Consider the following 17,110-nt stretch of genomic DNA (forward strand, 5'->3'; position numbering starts at 1 on the left):
TCCAGAGCACACTTTTGCAAGCAAAGCCCTGCCATGTATTGCGAAAACCACCATGAAACCAGCGTTTCCTCTAACCTGCTGCTTTGCTGCCTGACTCAGCTGGGACACCGCCAGACAGGTTTAGCCACATCGTTCAGACTGCAAAGTTGGGGAGCGTAACAAACAATGGCCCTTCTCTCTCAGCCAGCTCCCTGCCCCCCCTCACCATCATCCGCCGTGGCTGGCTGGCAGAGGAAAAGGCCCACTGGCTGCAGAAACAGTGCCAGGCAGTGGTGGGTATTGCCAGAGTCAAAAGTGGGCAGAGCCACAAATGTAAATGTTGCAGTAGGCTATTTTCTACATCCAATCACATGCCCATCCATCATGGTCTCCACCTGAGAGGAGGCAAGAGGCGTCATCAGTGTTCAAAGACACATGAAATCTGGGTGCATCATCTAAAAATCAGGAATTATATATATATTTCATTCAGACTTGTTTTGTGCATATGTATATATATAATAGGGATGCGGGTGGCTCTGTGGGTTAAACCACAGAGCCTAGGACTTGCCAATCATAAGGTCGGTGGTTCGAATCCCCGCGACGGGGTGAGCTCCCGTTGCTTGGTCCCTGCTCCTGCCAACCTAGCAGTTCGAAAGCACATCAAAGTGCAAGTAGATAAATAGGTACCGCTCCAGCGGGAAGGTAAATGGCGTTTCCGTGTGCTGCTCTGGTTTGCCAGAAGCGGCTTAGTCATGCTGGCCACATGCCCCGGAAGCTGTACGCCAGCTCCCTTGGCCAATAAAGCGAGATGAGCGCCGCAACCCCAGAGTCGGCTACGACTGGACCTTAACAGTCAGGGATCCCTTTACCTTTATATATATATTCTAATAACTCATGTGTTAGGTTTTTTTTCAACAGGGTTTCAGCCCCAGCCCTTCAGGTGGAACTGGAACGCCTGTCTGAAGATGGCTCCCCAATCTGGCCCCCGAAATAAGGCAAAAATTATCAAGTCAAGACCCAGAGACTGCAGTCAAAAGGAAGATAAAACGACACCAATTTTTCCATTATCACAGCACAGGAAGCAGACATATGGTGTCTGGTAGGCCTTATCTATACAACGGTAATGTAGATATATTGCATCTTTGACAGCACAACCTAAAACTATCTTTAGTTTCTTCCCCACAACTCAGAAACTAAATGAGCTTATGCCAGCAGACAGCTTAAGCCAGTATCTCTAGGAAAGCACACTGTTAAACAGAGAGACAGAGAGAGAGAGAGAGAGAGAGAGAGAGAGAAGGAACAGAAACCATCAAATTACAGATGGTGTCAACACAGACACACAGTAAGGAGGGAGAGTAGCAGCTCATTCACTTGAAATTGCACACATGTCTCATTCACTACCTGAAAGCTTCAGTATCTAGGGACCACAAGACCACTGTCAAATTCAATGCATCCGCCACCAGAAAAGTATCATTGAGACGGCAAATTATTTAGCTAAAAGATGGCATTCTAAGCCAGTGTTTCCCAACCTTGGGCCTCCAGCTGTTTTTGAACTACAATTCCCATCATCCCTGACCACTGGTCTTGCTAGCTAGGGATGATGGGAGTTGTAGGCCAAAAACATCTGGAGGCACAAGGTTGGGAAACACTGTTCTAAGCAACATCTTCCAGTCCAACACACATAGATGCTTACAAGTCCAACCAAGTCGAAACAAAAAACAAAAACCTCTACATCTCACTTGCTTTGTCTGTACTAAGCCATTGTAACTAATAGCAGCTTCTAAAGCAGGCATAGGCAAACCTGGCCCTCCAGATGTTTTGGGACTACAACTCCCATCATCCCTAGCTAACAGGACCAGTGGTCAGGGATGATGGGAGTTGTAGTCCCAAAACATCTGGAGGGCCGAGTTTGCCTATGCCTGTTCTAAAATGTGGGACATGCACAGGGGATCTTCTTGGTTTTTGTAACCAAAGACACTTAACAAATGTAATTTTGACTCAGATTTTTTTTCCTCCTTGGCCCTTTCTTCCTCTGACCATTGGCTTAGATGGTTGTTTCTCGGAACACTGTTTATCGTCATTTCGTTTCTGGATCCCAGCTTCTCTTATCTCCGGGCACCTTTTCCAATTCCTCAGTCTGCCCAAGAAATCTACTCTTGTCCCAAACTTTCCCTACAGAAGCCAAAATAGCCTTTGGACATTCTGACAGCTCTGGATGTCAACGGAATATTCCACAGCACCAGTGTCAGCGGCTTCGTTGCACAATATAGGAATACAACACAAGATATACCAAGCATTGAAAATATTGTCTGGACTATACATGGGAAGATATTCAGGACAAAATCAAACATTTCGAAAGAAAATGCTGAGAAGGTTTGGCATCATATACTGACAGTGCAGGGACGCGGATGGCGCTGTGGGTTAAACCACAGAGCCTAGGGCTTGCCGATCAGAAGGGCGGCGGTTCGAATCCCCGTGACGGGGTGAGCTCCCGTTGCTCGGTCCCTGCTCCTGCAAACCTAGCAGTTCGAAAGCACGTCAAAGTGCAAGTAGATAAATAGGTACCACTCCGGCGGGAAGGTAAACAGTGTTTCCATGTGCTGCTCTGGTTCGCCAGAAGCGGCTCAGTCATGCTGGCCACATGACTCGGAAGCTGTACGCTGGCTCCCTCGGCCAATAAAGCAAGATGAGCAACGCAACCCCAGAGTCGTTCGCGACTGGACCTAACAGTCAGGGGTACCTTTACCTTTACTGACAGTGCAACGCAAACATTTTAATCTCCTTGTTCTCTACCTCCAGATTCTGGATAAAATGTAGATTGTGTGTGACTGAAGCATCAGACAGTCCCTTTTTGTGGCATGTGATGACCACGTTGCTCAGCTCTCATAAATTCCCAAACAATGCAGCCTTGTTGGATGATAGACATACCCAGAAGGGCACTACCCCACTCTCTCTGCCCTTGTCAGCAGTGAAAAATTACAGGCTCTTGCGGCACCTGTCAACTTTCATGGCATTAACCCCTCAGAGCTGACAAGGGCAGGCACATTTCCATGAGCTGGACGGCGTGCAAATGCAACACCCTGCCACCTCCGCCTTCGCCGTGTGATCCAGGCCTTTTGTAGCTCTAATTAAAGGAACCGGGAGTGCGTGGAAACAGCCCTTTAGTTATTATAATCACAACGCTACCTCAACGAAAGGTAATAAGAAAAGGAAGGGGAGGGGAAAAAAACATTGCTTAATCTTTTCCTTTCACAACAGCTAAGGGACGACCGAGTTCAGACCTGCTTTTGCTCATTTATTATTATTTCCAAATTCCACCTTTCTAAACACGGCGCTTTAAAAAAGGCAAGCTCAGAAAAGGGGCAAGGGTTCCATCCAATTGCACAAAATTCTGGTTCTCTGTCCTGTTGATCCATATCATAAGCCTATGCAAGAGCGCAAAAGGAAAAAAAGGAAGAGATTCAGCATCCACACACACACCAGTCTTGAGTATTTACATCTTCCTGAGTGTTTGGGTGGGATAATGTCTGCAACTATTCGTCGGGCTCAGTGGCGTAGCGTGGGTTGTCAGCACCCGGGGCAAGGCAAGTAATTTGTGCCCCCTAACCCGTGGATTTGCACCCCCTAACCCGTGGATTTGCGCCCCTAACCCTAACCCCCAGATGTTGCACCCGGTGCGGCCGGCCCCCCTGCACCCCGCACACTATGCCACTGGTCGGGCTGCAAGAGGGGGTCAGTGTGCCCATCAGCACCTCCTTGGGACAGTGCAAGAAGTCTCCGTAAACATTCCCTTTAAAATCCATGGTGCGTGGTAGATTGCTTTTCCTGCTCAGTTCCTATTTGCACTGGCCCACCCCTTAAATATGTCCACAGGCGGCTTCATGCCAGGACATCACAGGGTGCCCTCTCCCTTGAGGTAGAGTTTGTCCATGTAAGGGAGGCGGTGTGCTGGCCTAACCAGTGACCCTCCCCAGGTGGAGGACCAGAACAATGTAAAATGTACACTGTGTGCACAGAATGTCCACGTGCCGGTTGAATATGTGGCTTGTGGGAGGAGGGCATGGCTGATGTGCATCCGCAGTGGTGGTGGTAATTAATAATAATAATAATAATAATAATAATAATAATAATAATAATAATATTTATACCCCGCTCATCGGGCTGGGCTTCCCACTGAATATTAAAAACAATACAGCGTCAGACATGAAAAACGTCCCTAAACAGGGCAGCCTTCAGTTGTCTTTTAAAAGTAAAATAGTTGTTTATTTCTTTCACATCTGATGGGAGGGCCTTCCACAGGCAGGGTACCACTACCAAGAAGGCCCTCTGTCTGGTTCCCTGTAACCTCATTTCTTGCAGCGAGGGAACTGCCAGAAGGCCCTCGGTGCTGGACCTCAGTGTCTAGGCTGAATGATGGGGGTGGAGACGCTCCTTCAGGAATACTGGGCCGAGGCCGTTTAGGGCTTTAAAGGTCAGCACCAACATTTTGAATTGTGCTTGGAAACTGGGAGCCAATGAAGATCTTTCAGGACCGGGGTTATATGGTCTTGGCGGCCGCTCCCAGTCACCAGTCTAGCTGCTGCATTCTGGATTAATTGCAGTTTCCGAGTCACCTTCAAAGGTAGCCCCACGTAGAGCGCACTGCAGTAGTCCAGTAGTGGTAGGCTGTGTAGCCCTGTATTCCCATCACACAGCCATTGGATGCAAGGGCAGGGAGGCTGCCTGAATCTCCATTTCAAGGGCTGTATACCTTGAATGGGAGAAAGAGGCTAATGCGACCAGGAGTGTTTTTTGGAGTCTCAAGGGTGATGTGAGGGACCAGCCCATCCCAAGTCTAGCTGCTTGCTAGATCCTGGAAAGCTGCTAAGATTCTCCAAGCCAGAGAATCGGGCCTCTCCCTTATTTTGCACTAGCTCTTGTTATGCCACTGGCCTAATTCTGTCTCCAAGTAATAGTGTGACTTGTGATATAAAGAGATTTATATTATCATTGTCATGTTAAAAGCATATCACCACCTGTACATTCTTGTTAGGTTTTGAAATGAATTTTTGAGCAAGTTTTTTTTAAAAAAATCCACTTTATACTTCACTGATATGTGAGAGGCAAGTTGTACATGAATATTTATAGGTTATTTAAAAATAAAACGACACTACTGATTCAGAAGAAGAATTGCAACCGTCTATAAGCATACTGTACCTTTATTGCTGTGTATGTGTTGGCCTTTCTAGATCTGAGCTTCTGAATATACTCCTTCTGTATAAATGTTTGGACTGCAAGAAGACATTTGTTCTACACAAAAAATTCATTTAGCACCAGGAAATCCATGCCTGCAAGAGCATATCCTCAGGCTGAGCAAAGGAGAAAATTGTGGATCATTAAGGCCTAATGTAAAGGGAATTGGGGTTGCTCGTGCGTAAGTGGCCGCTGCTCTAGGCAACGTTGTGTGGCTAAACCTTTCCCTGGCTGGACAGCCCTTTCTCCGTGGCTGTGTCAGTCACTGGCAGAATCCGTCAGTGGGCGTTTCCTGAACTTCTTCCAGCATAAAAGCTCTTTGACACCAAGTCCCCGCCTAGCCTCCCTGCGCGGAAGTTTTCTGCGCAGAGTGGGTGTGGCCAGAGGAGGTCCTGGGCTCTCCCCGCTGGTCTCTGTGGAAGAGTCTTGGAGCCATCTCTCCGAAGTCCTTCCCTGCTCCCCTTTCTTCCTGGTGTCACGCTGATTTCCTTCCTCAGAGGAAGTGTTCCCTCTCTCCCTGCTGGGCCCTTCTCCTGCATCACTAGGGAGCCTTACCTCCACTCTTGGCTCCAATGGCAGTTCCCTGACACCTAATGTTAAAGGAATTGTCAAAGGTGAGGGAGAATGTTGATATGCTTCTCCTCAACCAGAAGAGTCAGCTCCAGGTTCTACTCCTTCTGTACTATTTCATACCAGCAAGCTAGTTGGGAAACAATGCTTCTTTCATCCTCTTAAACTTCCTCCAGCTTTGAAGGGGATCCAAATTCAGCTCTGATCAGCTGCTAGTTTTAGCAGAGGACCAGTTTAGGAAGAGGATAAGTGGGTGGAAAGCCAGGGTCCTACCTCACCCCCTGGCAATGGAGTCGATGGCTGCAGTTGCCACTCAATACTCATACATTCCCCCTTACCTCTAAGCTGGCAACTGGGGCTGAACAAGACCCACCAGAGGGTTTGATAACTAAAATAAAGTTGAAACTAAGCCGGTCTCTTGGATCTCTTGCTCACATTTCATGCTGTGTAAAATTGCCTTCTTTTTCCTGAGACCGTAGGAGTGGAGAGTGGCACTTAGGCTCCTTTGAACCTAAAGGATGTCCAGAGTACTGCCAGAGATCTCCTAGCTCAGGCTGGGTAGACGCAGCAGCTTACGACCTGAGAAGGTTGGTTTAACCCATGGGTTTTATTAACGTCTGAACTCTCTATAAAACAATGACCTGGATTTTGGCTCAGGCTTCCTTGACCTGTCTTTTATTTGTATAGATGATTGTTGTTTACCGTAATTGGCTTTGGTGTGTTTATTTTGTTTGCAAATGGCCTTCTAGTCATTTTTATGAGCAAAGTGACTAATAATAATAATAAATGCAACCCACCTCCAGCCACCCAGAGTTGTTGGTTATAAAACTGCCTAGGGAACATAGGCTTCCGTGTTTGAGTCCCTCATTCTGCAGCTTGTCATTTTCATGAAATATAGACTATTGCATGCTCTTGGGGAGCAACATTTTATGTTGTCGCTGAAGAAGTGTCCAGGGAAATATGAAATACTGACGCCTAGCCAATTCTCTCTCCCTCTCTGTGTCCCCACCACCCCTTGCCCTTTATAGAGATGATGCAAAACTGCACTGCTAGTAAACCACCTGTGCAGAAGGAGGATTAAGGATTTTGCAAGAACTGAATCACCGCGGCTTGAAACATCCGTCGTTACCATAGTGCATGACATTACATGCCCAAACAAAGATGAGTTACAAAAGGAGCTGGCACTCAGAAGCTTGCCTCAAGTAGACGCAGGATCATGGGAAGGCCAGGTCTTCAGCACTCCCAGGATATCTGGAATCCAGTTCTTGAAAGGAGCTGCTACAGCTGCTACAAACATTGTACGTGGGCAAACCACAAGGATGATGCTGTCAGTTCACTGAGTTGACCCCTTTGCCAGTAACATACGCTGTTAAATTGCTGGTCACATCAAAAGCGTTTAGATGATTCAGCTGTGAGATCAGGCACACTCCTTCATCTAATCCCCACAGTTCAAATATACAGGGCTCTGGCCTTCTGGTGGAGAAACAGGTTCGATATAGCCACAGATGTGGCTGGATGTGTTTCCAATTCAGGGCCACCGAGATGACTTGTGTCAGGGATCGGCTGGATGAGGAAGGTGCTTGCTGCCTACGCAAGAGCCATCCAAGGAGGACATAGAAGAAGAAGACCCTGGGTTGTGGTGGTGGGACACTGGGGAGCAGTCTGGGGAACAGACAAGCTGGGAGGTGCTAGAAGGAGGTTTGAGCGATCAAGGTGAGGTGGGTGAAGATAGAGGCCCTTACAGGACAGGGCTGGAGGCTGAGAGTCTGTGTCCATGTGAGCACAGACTCAGAGGAGTCAGAGGCTGCACCTGATACCCAGCAACAAGGCACTCCCAGTCTTGCTGCCTCTCCTCCTCTGCTGACACTCCACTTGTGGAGAGTCCTGCTGAGCAATGGGTCAGACAAGCCCAGAGGAGGAGCCCACCGCCTAGCTGCAGTCTCCATCTGCTTGGAAGGGATCCAGAGTGAGAGGCTAGAGGGGAGCGGTGGGGCCAGAGGTCAGTTTCAGCAATGTCTCCGGCTAGATGAGCTGAGCCACAGGAACTCCGCTGTGTTGTTACTTTCTGTGAATAAAAGCTAATTGCATATCATGTCTCAAGTTCTTTCCTGCCCTGTAGATGACCTGTGCTCGCCTGACAGCTCCTTGTGCTTGGGCTCCAGCAAGTGAAGTTTTAGTTGTGAAACCTGTAGTTGAGCAGGTGTAGAGGTACAGCTCTGTTGACCAAGCCACGCCAGAGGGCCAGGTTCATAGAATATATATTGGGCCTAGCCAATCAAGAAGCTTCATACTGCTTGTCAATTGCGAGGGTTGATGTTGCATAACCCATATCCCCTGTGCTCAAAGAGGGCACTGAGACCTGAAGAGGTAGATGTCAGGATTCCATCTCACCTGAACCCTGGAGAATCTTCTTTGGGAGAAGAGGGGTGAGACCCTATGTAGAACCCCATGACCATGGATGATTTGGAGGAACCCACAGCAGTCCAAAGGGAGACTCAAGAACCCCATCTAGGGCAGGCCTCCTCCAAGTGCATCCTAATCCCAACCTTGATCCCTAATTCTTCCTCATTGTTTCCTAGGCCTCAGGACCAATGGCATACCCAGTAGTAAGCCCAGGGTGGCTGAAGGAGTGTCCACCTGGCTATCAGAGTTGCCGGGAGTCTGCTCAGGAGAAAGGTAGACGAGGAACAGTTATCAAGTATATAGTTTTCTCAGTCTTTTCTGGAAGTTAACAGCTCACTTTTGAGCTCACTAGTGCACTCAGTCTAGCACACTTATCCTTTCTCCAGAACTCCTTGGCTTCCTGGTCTAGCTCTCAAACCAGGGGCTGGTCATGGAAAACAACTCTCTAGACAGGCTAAGAGGAAGGAAAAAGTACTTTCCTTTCCCAGAGAGACTTCCTGCTGTGTGCTACAGCTCCAAACCTAAAGAACAGGAAGCCACCACTGTCAGGCAAGCAGTGTATTATTATTATTATTATTATTCAGATTTATACATTTCACTGATTATACAATCATTTTGACATTTCAAGACTTGACTTCCTTCCCTCGCTTTCTGCAATTCCTTACATTTAATATCTTCTGCATATCCAAATTAACTTAATTTGTTCATTTATTCATCTACTTTAAATAGATACTCATATGAAACGGCAGGCTATCCAACCCGGAAGTCCAGGCAGGCAGTGTAAGTAGCTATAAGGAATGGAGCACGGCCAAGCCACAATTCCAATTCAAAAGTGAATCCATTTTGAATCACTACCAAGAAGGAAAAAGCCCACTCGTAGCTGGAGATTTTCAAGCTGCAACAAGACTGGGACCAAGAATGCTTTGAGTTCAGGCAAGCTGTAAGGTTAATGATTCAGGAATGAAGGAGACAGGAGCAAAATGGACTTCCTGCCTCTCCAACCATGACTGCCCCTAGCATTTCAGGAACAGAAACAGGCCACAGTCTCCCTTGCTGAAAACTGTTGTGCACTAGGCTCTGATCAGAAGCTAGTTGGACTTCAGCACAACAGTAACTTGAAAGTGAGCTATGTGCTAGGAAGCCTACGATTAAAATCTTATCTCAGCCAAGAGATGGCCTTAGGGAAGCCACAAATTGTTCTCCCTGTCACCGCTGTCATTATGGAGATACAGTCATACCTCGGGTTACAGACGCTTCAGGTTGTGGTTTTTTTGGGGGGTTATGGACCGCCAAACCCCCGAAGTACCGGAACGGGTTACTTCCGGGTTTTGGGAATCGCGCTTTGCACATGCGCAGAAGCACCGAATCGCAACCTGCGCTTGCGCAGATGCGCCGCTGCGGTTGTGAACGTGCATCTTGCACGGATCACGTTCGCAACCCAAGCGTCCACTGTAATATTACTGACCTGTTTTACAGGCCTCCTGTAGGATTACCAAGATAATATATGTGACATGTTTTGTACACTCTAAAATGCAACGAATAAATGCTACAAGATACACAAGAGATACAGAAACCTCTTCCCCTACCGCAGCTCTAATGAGAATCTTAGAACACCCACACAGGGGAGAATCCAACAGTTCCAGTAGCTTTGCCATATTAAAACTCTAAAGCAGGCTTTCCAAAACTTGGGTCTCCAGCTGTTGCTGGACTACAACTCCCATCATCCCTAGCTAACAAGACCAGTAGTCAGGGATGATGGGAACTGTAGTCCAAAAACAGCTGGCGACCCAATTTGGGAAACCTGGGAGGCTTGGGTCGATTGCGGGCTCTTTTTCCTTTGTGTGGATCGCCCTGTCCTCCATTCGTGCATGACCTGCCCCTCTATAATAAAGGTCAACAAATTAGACCTGAACCCCAAAAAGTCTACATACCTCCCTAAAAAAAGCTCAAAACTTTGACACGAACTCCAAAAAAGCTCAACAATTTTGACTTTCCTCCCTAAACAAAGCTCAAAAACCTTTGACCTGAAACCCCCCCCCCCAAAGGGGTAGATCACTGCCAGTTTTTTATTCTGTGAGTAGATCACAGTCCTTTGGGAGTTGGACATCCCTGATCAAGAGGAAACAGTAGGCTCACGCCTGTGTGCCATAACACACAGCCACTCACGCCACCAATTTCTCATTTCATTTATGGCTTCAACACAGCTTTGCAAACAGCAGCACTCGTGTTTTAAGTCCCGCTGATTATCAGAGGGGAAAGGCCCACGCAAACACATGCCCCTCCAGTGTTCTCCACTGTAGAATTTGTTTCAAAATCCTCTTGACTCTTTGATCCCTATGAGAAAGCCCTAGCAATGAGTTCATCTTCTTGTCTGCATTGGCTTGGAGTCAAGAGTTGCCGATTCCCAAAATTCCAGAGTTAGTTTGCCTTAAAATTACGCCAAGTATTAAGAGATTATTTCAAAGCGAAAAGAAAATTAAAAGCACCGAGGGAATGAACACGTCCTGGCACAAGACTGTGCTACAAACCAGGAGGAGGAGGAGGGAGGTATAACATATTGTGCTGGAAAAATCATTATGACTTGGCCTACTTACAATATTGAAATTCCAGGCATACACAATCATTTACGTCAGGTTCTGCTCACTAATTCTGAAGAAGTGCAGATATGGATGAGGCGGTGGCTGCACCGCGGCCAGGCAAGCTCACCCTGGGACGTGTGAAAAGAGTAGGAAGTGGTAAAGGTAAAGGTACCCCTGCCCGTACGGGCCAGTCTTGACAGACTCTGGGGTTGTGCGCCCATCTCACTCAAGAGGCCAGGGGCCAGCGCTGTCCGGAGACACTTCCGGGTCACGTGGCCAGCGTGACAAAGCGGCTTCTGGCGAGCCAGAGCCACACACGGAAACGCCGTTTACCTTCCCGCTGGTAAGCGGTCCCTATTTATCTACTTGCACCCGGAGGTGCTTTCGAACTGCTAGGTTGGCAGGCGCTGGGACCGAGCAGCGGGAGCGCACCCCGCCGCAGGGATTCGAACCGCCGACCTTTCGATCGGCAAGTCCTAGGTGCTGAGGCTTTAACCCACAGCGCCACCTGCGTCCCCTAGGAAGTGGTGGGGATGTCTAAAAAAGTCAGAGCAAGCCGGCAAGGTTTTGACTCATGGTTAGCTACTAGTGCAATTTTCACTACACCCCAGGTAAAAGCACCAAGTGACGTTCCGCTTTCAAGTTTTATGGTAGAAAGGTGAGCCTCTCACTAAAAACTATTTATGAACTTCCCCACAATGTTCCACATTAGCTATCTTCAACCTCTTTTAAGATCTAGGGTGCACTTTTAAGCCAAACATGCATTTGGGGACCCATTTCTTAATCTTTTGCTGTAGATTTGCATGGTGGTAGTGCTCCCAGTAGTGATGTATGGAAGTGAGAGCTGGACCATGAAGAAGGCTGATCGCCGAAGAATTGACGCTTTTGAATTATGGTGCTGGAGGAGACTCTTGAGAGTCCCGTGGACTGCAAGAAGATCAAACCTCTCCATTCTGAAGGAAATCAGCCCTGAGTGCTCCCTGGAAGGACAGATCCTGAAGCTGAGGCTCCAATACTTTGGCCACCTCATGAGAAGAGAAGACTCCCTGGAAAAGACCCTGATGTTGGGAAAGATGGAGGGCACAAGGAGAAGGGGACGACAGAGGACGAGATGGTTGGACAGTGTTCTTGAAGCTACCAGCATGAGTTTGACCAAACTGTGGGAGGCAGTGGAAGATAGGTGTGCCTGGCGTGCTCTGGTCCATGGGGTCACGAAGAGTCGGACACGACTAAACGACTAAACAACAACAACAACAAAGTGCTCCTATTGTGACCTACCTTGGATCACGTTGTGACCCATTAGTAGTGGGTCCCGACCCACACTTGTAGGTTTCTGACCGACTAGTGCTTTCCAAGCTTTTCATGTTGGTGACACCAGGGCCGTCTTAAGGATATCCTGCGCTGTGGTGCAAAGATCCCTCTGGAGCTTCACCCCCAGTTTCCCAGACTTGTTGATCTTTTCCCAAGCCTCTACGGGGATCACTCTCCTCCCACAGAAGCCTGGTAGGCAAGCTGCACGCCCGCCAGCCATATGCAGCTGCCAGGCGTGCAGGAGGGAAAGGGGAAGCCGTACAGCTCCCCCACTTGCTGGGGCGACCCTGAGAGGCTGGCACCCTGGCACAATGCGCCAGTAAACAATGGGAAAGATGGCTCTGGGTGACGCACTTTTTAGAAATGCATCACTTTGCAACACAGTAATTCAGATTTACTAGAAAACCGAAGGTTAAACTAACCCCTTTCCAGCCCCAGGAAGAGCGCGGGGAGCATTCGTGCTGCACAATGCAGCCGACACACTAATGTGTCACGACGCACAGTTTGGAAAGCTCTGCACTAGTGGCTCACAGTCTGAGGTCACAACAGGAGCACCACCACCACGCAGCTGAAGGCCAGCGGTCTGCATGATCTGTAAAAGAAGAATTCACAGGGAACATCTAACCTGCTCCCAAGCGCTTATTAATTTGTGGCTCTGCTAAGTAAGGAGAGCTCCAGTCTGCCTCCTGAAACTGTTCCATTATTCCCACCTGAAGATCTGCCTTCAACAAAAGACATCAGCAGCAAATCTTGCTGGTTGGGAAGGGTTCCATTTCAGGAGGCAAGCTGGAGCGCTCCTCTCCAGCAGCTGTACAAGAAAGTCCTTGTCTGCTGTTCCACATGGCATCCCGGGATGTTTGCAAGCAATTACTGTGCTGCTTTCTGTAGCCCCACACAAAAAGAGGATGGGAAGAGTCTGGGAGGAGGGAATACTCCAACAAAGGGCTTTGCTCCATACAGAAACAACCAAGGTTCCCCAGATGTTCCATTCAAACACTCTCCACACCAATGAGAAATATCATGTCATGTCTACCCCAGGCCAACCATATTTTAAGTGTTTCATTAATAATAGACATGGTAATTTTACATCTGGACTTTTAGTGAGAGCATTGTAAGTCTTCCCATTTCATGGATTCTATATCTCCCTGAAGGGCTGGAGGCAGATCCCATGACACGGCCTAAGCTAACATCCCATTGTTGGCGGGGCTTGAGAAATGCATTAGAAGAGTCTTCAAAGCGCCATATCCATTAAACTTTGCACCCCCGAGGGAAAAACTAAAAGCAAATCTGGAATAAAGTAAAGGGCATAAATTTAGCAAGAATAAGATTGCTGAACACATTTAGAGGCCTAGGGCCCAAGGAGAATTTTGCGCAGCCTTAACCAAAGATTAGCTGGCCATAATAAGACAAATGAAAAAATCAGTTTTATTGTTCTGCCCTGCTGTTCAACCCATTAAATAATCTTATCAAGGCTATTGCCTAAGTGCTGCTGTGACATAATTAAACAGCAGGCTATCTAGTTCTACAGAAATCAATAGAGACATTAACATTAATTTCTCTCTTTTATACACTGCTTTTGTACTTGCTTAAATATGCAGAGTATTGCTTCAAGTGACAAAAAAAAGTCTTATTCATCCAAACGTTCATTTCTAACATTTCAATGGATAAAAATCTACAAGGGTTTTTTTTAGATAGTAGTCTCAAAATATTAGTTTGTTGCATGCACACGCAACAGTTTTAATTTAATTACAGGGTTTGCATGTAAAGCTGAGTAAGAAAATATGTATTTCTGGTTTTTAAAAAAACTGCAAGTGGATATTTCTTATTCTTATGCGGCAGATTCATATAGAGAGTCAAGGCCCCAATTAGTGACACTAAAGTTAACTCAGGTGGAAAGTGTTATGGTTCCGGACCAGACCCTGACCTGGTGGACTTAGAATGGGATTGTGTGCATGTTTCTACAGCAGCCATGTGTGTGCGCATGAGAGAGAACAGATTATTGTGCCACAGCACAGACATGAACCAGAAGCTCAGGCCACCTGAGCAGTCAACTACCTATTTGTTCATCCATGTGTTCAATTTATCTCCTGTTTCATCTCAAAGCTCTCAGCAGCATGCTCTGTCTCTGTCTTTCCCACATACGCATATATACACTTAAGCAACATGAACCACACAGGCAGGGGGGAAAAGTATGCATGGGAGTCTATCAGGAACAGAGAAATGGCAGGCAGGGAAAGAGGTAATCATACCACTACTTCTCACCCAATTTCCTCCCCATGAAGCAGATTTTCTTTTCCCTTTAAAAAGGGTTGGGGAGATGCTATTTTTCTAGAAAAAAGAGCTCACCATGAACTTCTCCTTTGTTCTCTAAGAATGGCAATGGTGCCCACCTGAGAGGCGCCACAGCTGAGCTCCGGTGAGCTCCAGCTTAAAAAAATCTCTGGGTTGTGGCTCTCTTAAACACATTTGCCTATAATATGTAATAGGTAAGCTAAAGGTAAAGAACCCTTGGAAGGTTCAAAGGCGACTATGGAGTTGTGGTGCTCATCTCGCTTTCAGGCCGAGGGAGCTGGCGTTTGTCCCCAGGCAGCTTTCCGGGTCATGTGGCCATCATGACTAAACCGCTTCTGGCACAATGGGACACTGTGACAGAAGCCAGAGCGCATGGAAACACCATTTACCTTCCTGCCACAGTGGTACCTGTTTATCTACTGGGACTGGTGTGCTTTCGAACTGCTAGGTTGGCAGGAGCTGGGACAGAGCTACAGGAGCTCACCCCATCACCAGGATTCAAAATGCCGACCTTCTGATTGGCAAGCCCAAGAGGCTCAGTGCTTTAGACCACTGCGCCACCCACATTCCGTATAATATGTAGTTAGCCACTGAGGAGAGAGCTCCGACCTCTCTGAGGAGCCACCTCATGTAGAATGGCCCTTTTCTTGATAATACAGCAGAGACTTGCCACAGAATATCTTTCAGGGACAACAGTCCCTTACTGACTACAGAATGTGCTCCAAAGCTCTAAGATGCACTGTAGTCCTCTAAGACAGGAGACACTAACAGCTGGATTGTATGTAAGCTTTGTGACATTACAAGTTCTCCATCATGCATATCTACCCTTTGAGGAATATATAAATGTTTCTTTGTAATCAGAGTGGAAACTGCAATCATTCATCGTATTGCTGGATATCCTTTGAGTTTCCTAGACAGCGTTATGCCTATATACTGAAGACTTGCAGAACCTTGAAAATAGATTGGCTGCGTAGCCAATTTACTCAAACCTCATAAAATGGCGATACGTTTACATCTGTTGTTTTGTCTGACATGGCTGCTAATGTGCATCATAATTAGCAAGGCAATTCCTGTGCCTTTCCCTATATTCTGTTTACTATGGAACTCCTATTCAGAGAAAGAAATTAGCATTCATGAAGAAACAGAAGTTCAACCCATTAAGCGTTATTATCTGTACTGAATGAGAAATGCTGAATTAGGACAAACATCAAGAATCTATTCATGCCATCTTTTTTAAAAGCCTCGAAGAGTGTATCCATTAAACAATTACACGGTAAAAATAATCAGAATAAATAACAATAATAACAACAAAATAAATACATAAAAATAAATACGTTTGTAAGGAAGAAAACCAAGGCACCAATGAGAGACACATCAAAACGTTTCAGATTAACAATGAATCCACCTGAAACTGTTATTTTCCTTGAACCTGGAGACAGGTTTTTCCTTACATGAAACTAGCACTCCAATGCTGAACAGGTTTATTTGGAAGTTATGGAAATCTACAGAAGTCCTAGAGGCTCTAAATCTCATTTAATAAAGAGGCCCATTTGTGTAATTTACTGCAAGCAGTTTGAAACAAAACCCTGCTATAGAAACCTTCTCAGTGTGCACAATACATTAAACAGTAAGTGTTCTCATCTGAAATTAAATTCAAGGATCCAAAGCAAACTACCATCGAAAATCAGTAGGCTGTTTGCTTGTTTCAAGCTCATTGCCATGGGATCAATGTGCCACAAACAAACCCTAATGCAACTTCAGCCAAGCCAAACAACCTCTCAAGAACCTCACGGAATCTATTGAGTGCCATATTCCACATTAGGATATTATTCCTCTAAATCAAGGCTGCTTACTTCCTTTAGAGGAAAACACATAAACACATACACTATGCATGCAATACCACACATGAAGAATGTGTGCGTGACTATTTATTGCCTCTACAAAGATAAAGAAGGAGCCCAATGCCAATCACAGCTTTCTGGCAGGTTTCAATCCTGGACTGAGCCTTGAAACGGCAAGCAGACAGACTGCAAACGGCATTTTCAGTCTTTGGACCATCATCCAGTTCTGGAAAAGGGAGGGAAGTACATGCGGGGAAGCCAAAAGCGCTGGTTAAAGAAGTCTGCTGGCTTACGTCAGCAAGGCTCGGCAATTCTATGGATAAATAGTGCGGTCAGCCTGAGTGCCGCTCTCAGGTAAATGACCAAGAGTGGGAAAGCAGCAGCACTGGATGAAACGTCACACCCATAACACGGCATATGCCACTCTATATACATCCTTACCTGTCATGATCCTCTGGGCTTCATACGGTTCCATGTAGCCAGTGTTTTCTCCTTTGCCTGTCTTGCTGCCCTCGCTTTTGGCATCAAATGGGTCTGAGTAGTCATCGGCTATTAGGACCTGGAAAGAAATAAAATAAGGACACTCTTAACCAGAGGAACTTCCCAGTCCCTGGACACATTGCCAATTTCCACAGCTCTAAAATCACGAGGGCTAACCTCCAGGATACTGGTACCCATTTTCTTCTAACAAACTCTGTAAAAGAAAGGCCTGGTTAAGTAAGGAACGGTATTTACAGTGGTACCTCGGGTTACATGCACTTCAGGTTACATACGCTTCAGGTTACAGACTCTGCTAACCCAGAAATAGTACCTCAGGTTAAGAACTTTGCTTCAGGATGAGAACAGAAATCGCGCGGTGGCAGCGGGAGGCCCCATTAGCTAAAGTGGTGCTTCAGGTTAAGA

General features: G+C 46.7%; 1 protein-coding gene across 1 annotated transcript in view; it reads right to left on the minus strand.

Moving 5' to 3' along the window:
* Positions 1–17,110, minus strand: part of SHB (SH2 domain containing adaptor protein B) — a 157,770-nt gene that overhangs the window by 81,936 nt on the left and 58,724 nt on the right. Inside the window, exon 2 of the mRNA XM_081894405.1 lies at positions 16,649–16,766. Within this exon, the coding sequence (XP_081750531.1) occupies positions 16,649–16,766 (118 nt within the window). The remainder of the gene's footprint in view (positions 1–16,648; positions 16,767–17,110) is intronic.

The sequence above is a fragment of the Podarcis melisellensis genome (assembly GCF_964234715.1).
Source record: "Podarcis melisellensis genome assembly, chromosome: 17".
Lineage (NCBI taxonomy): Eukaryota > Metazoa > Chordata > Lepidosauria > Squamata > Lacertidae > Podarcis > Podarcis melisellensis.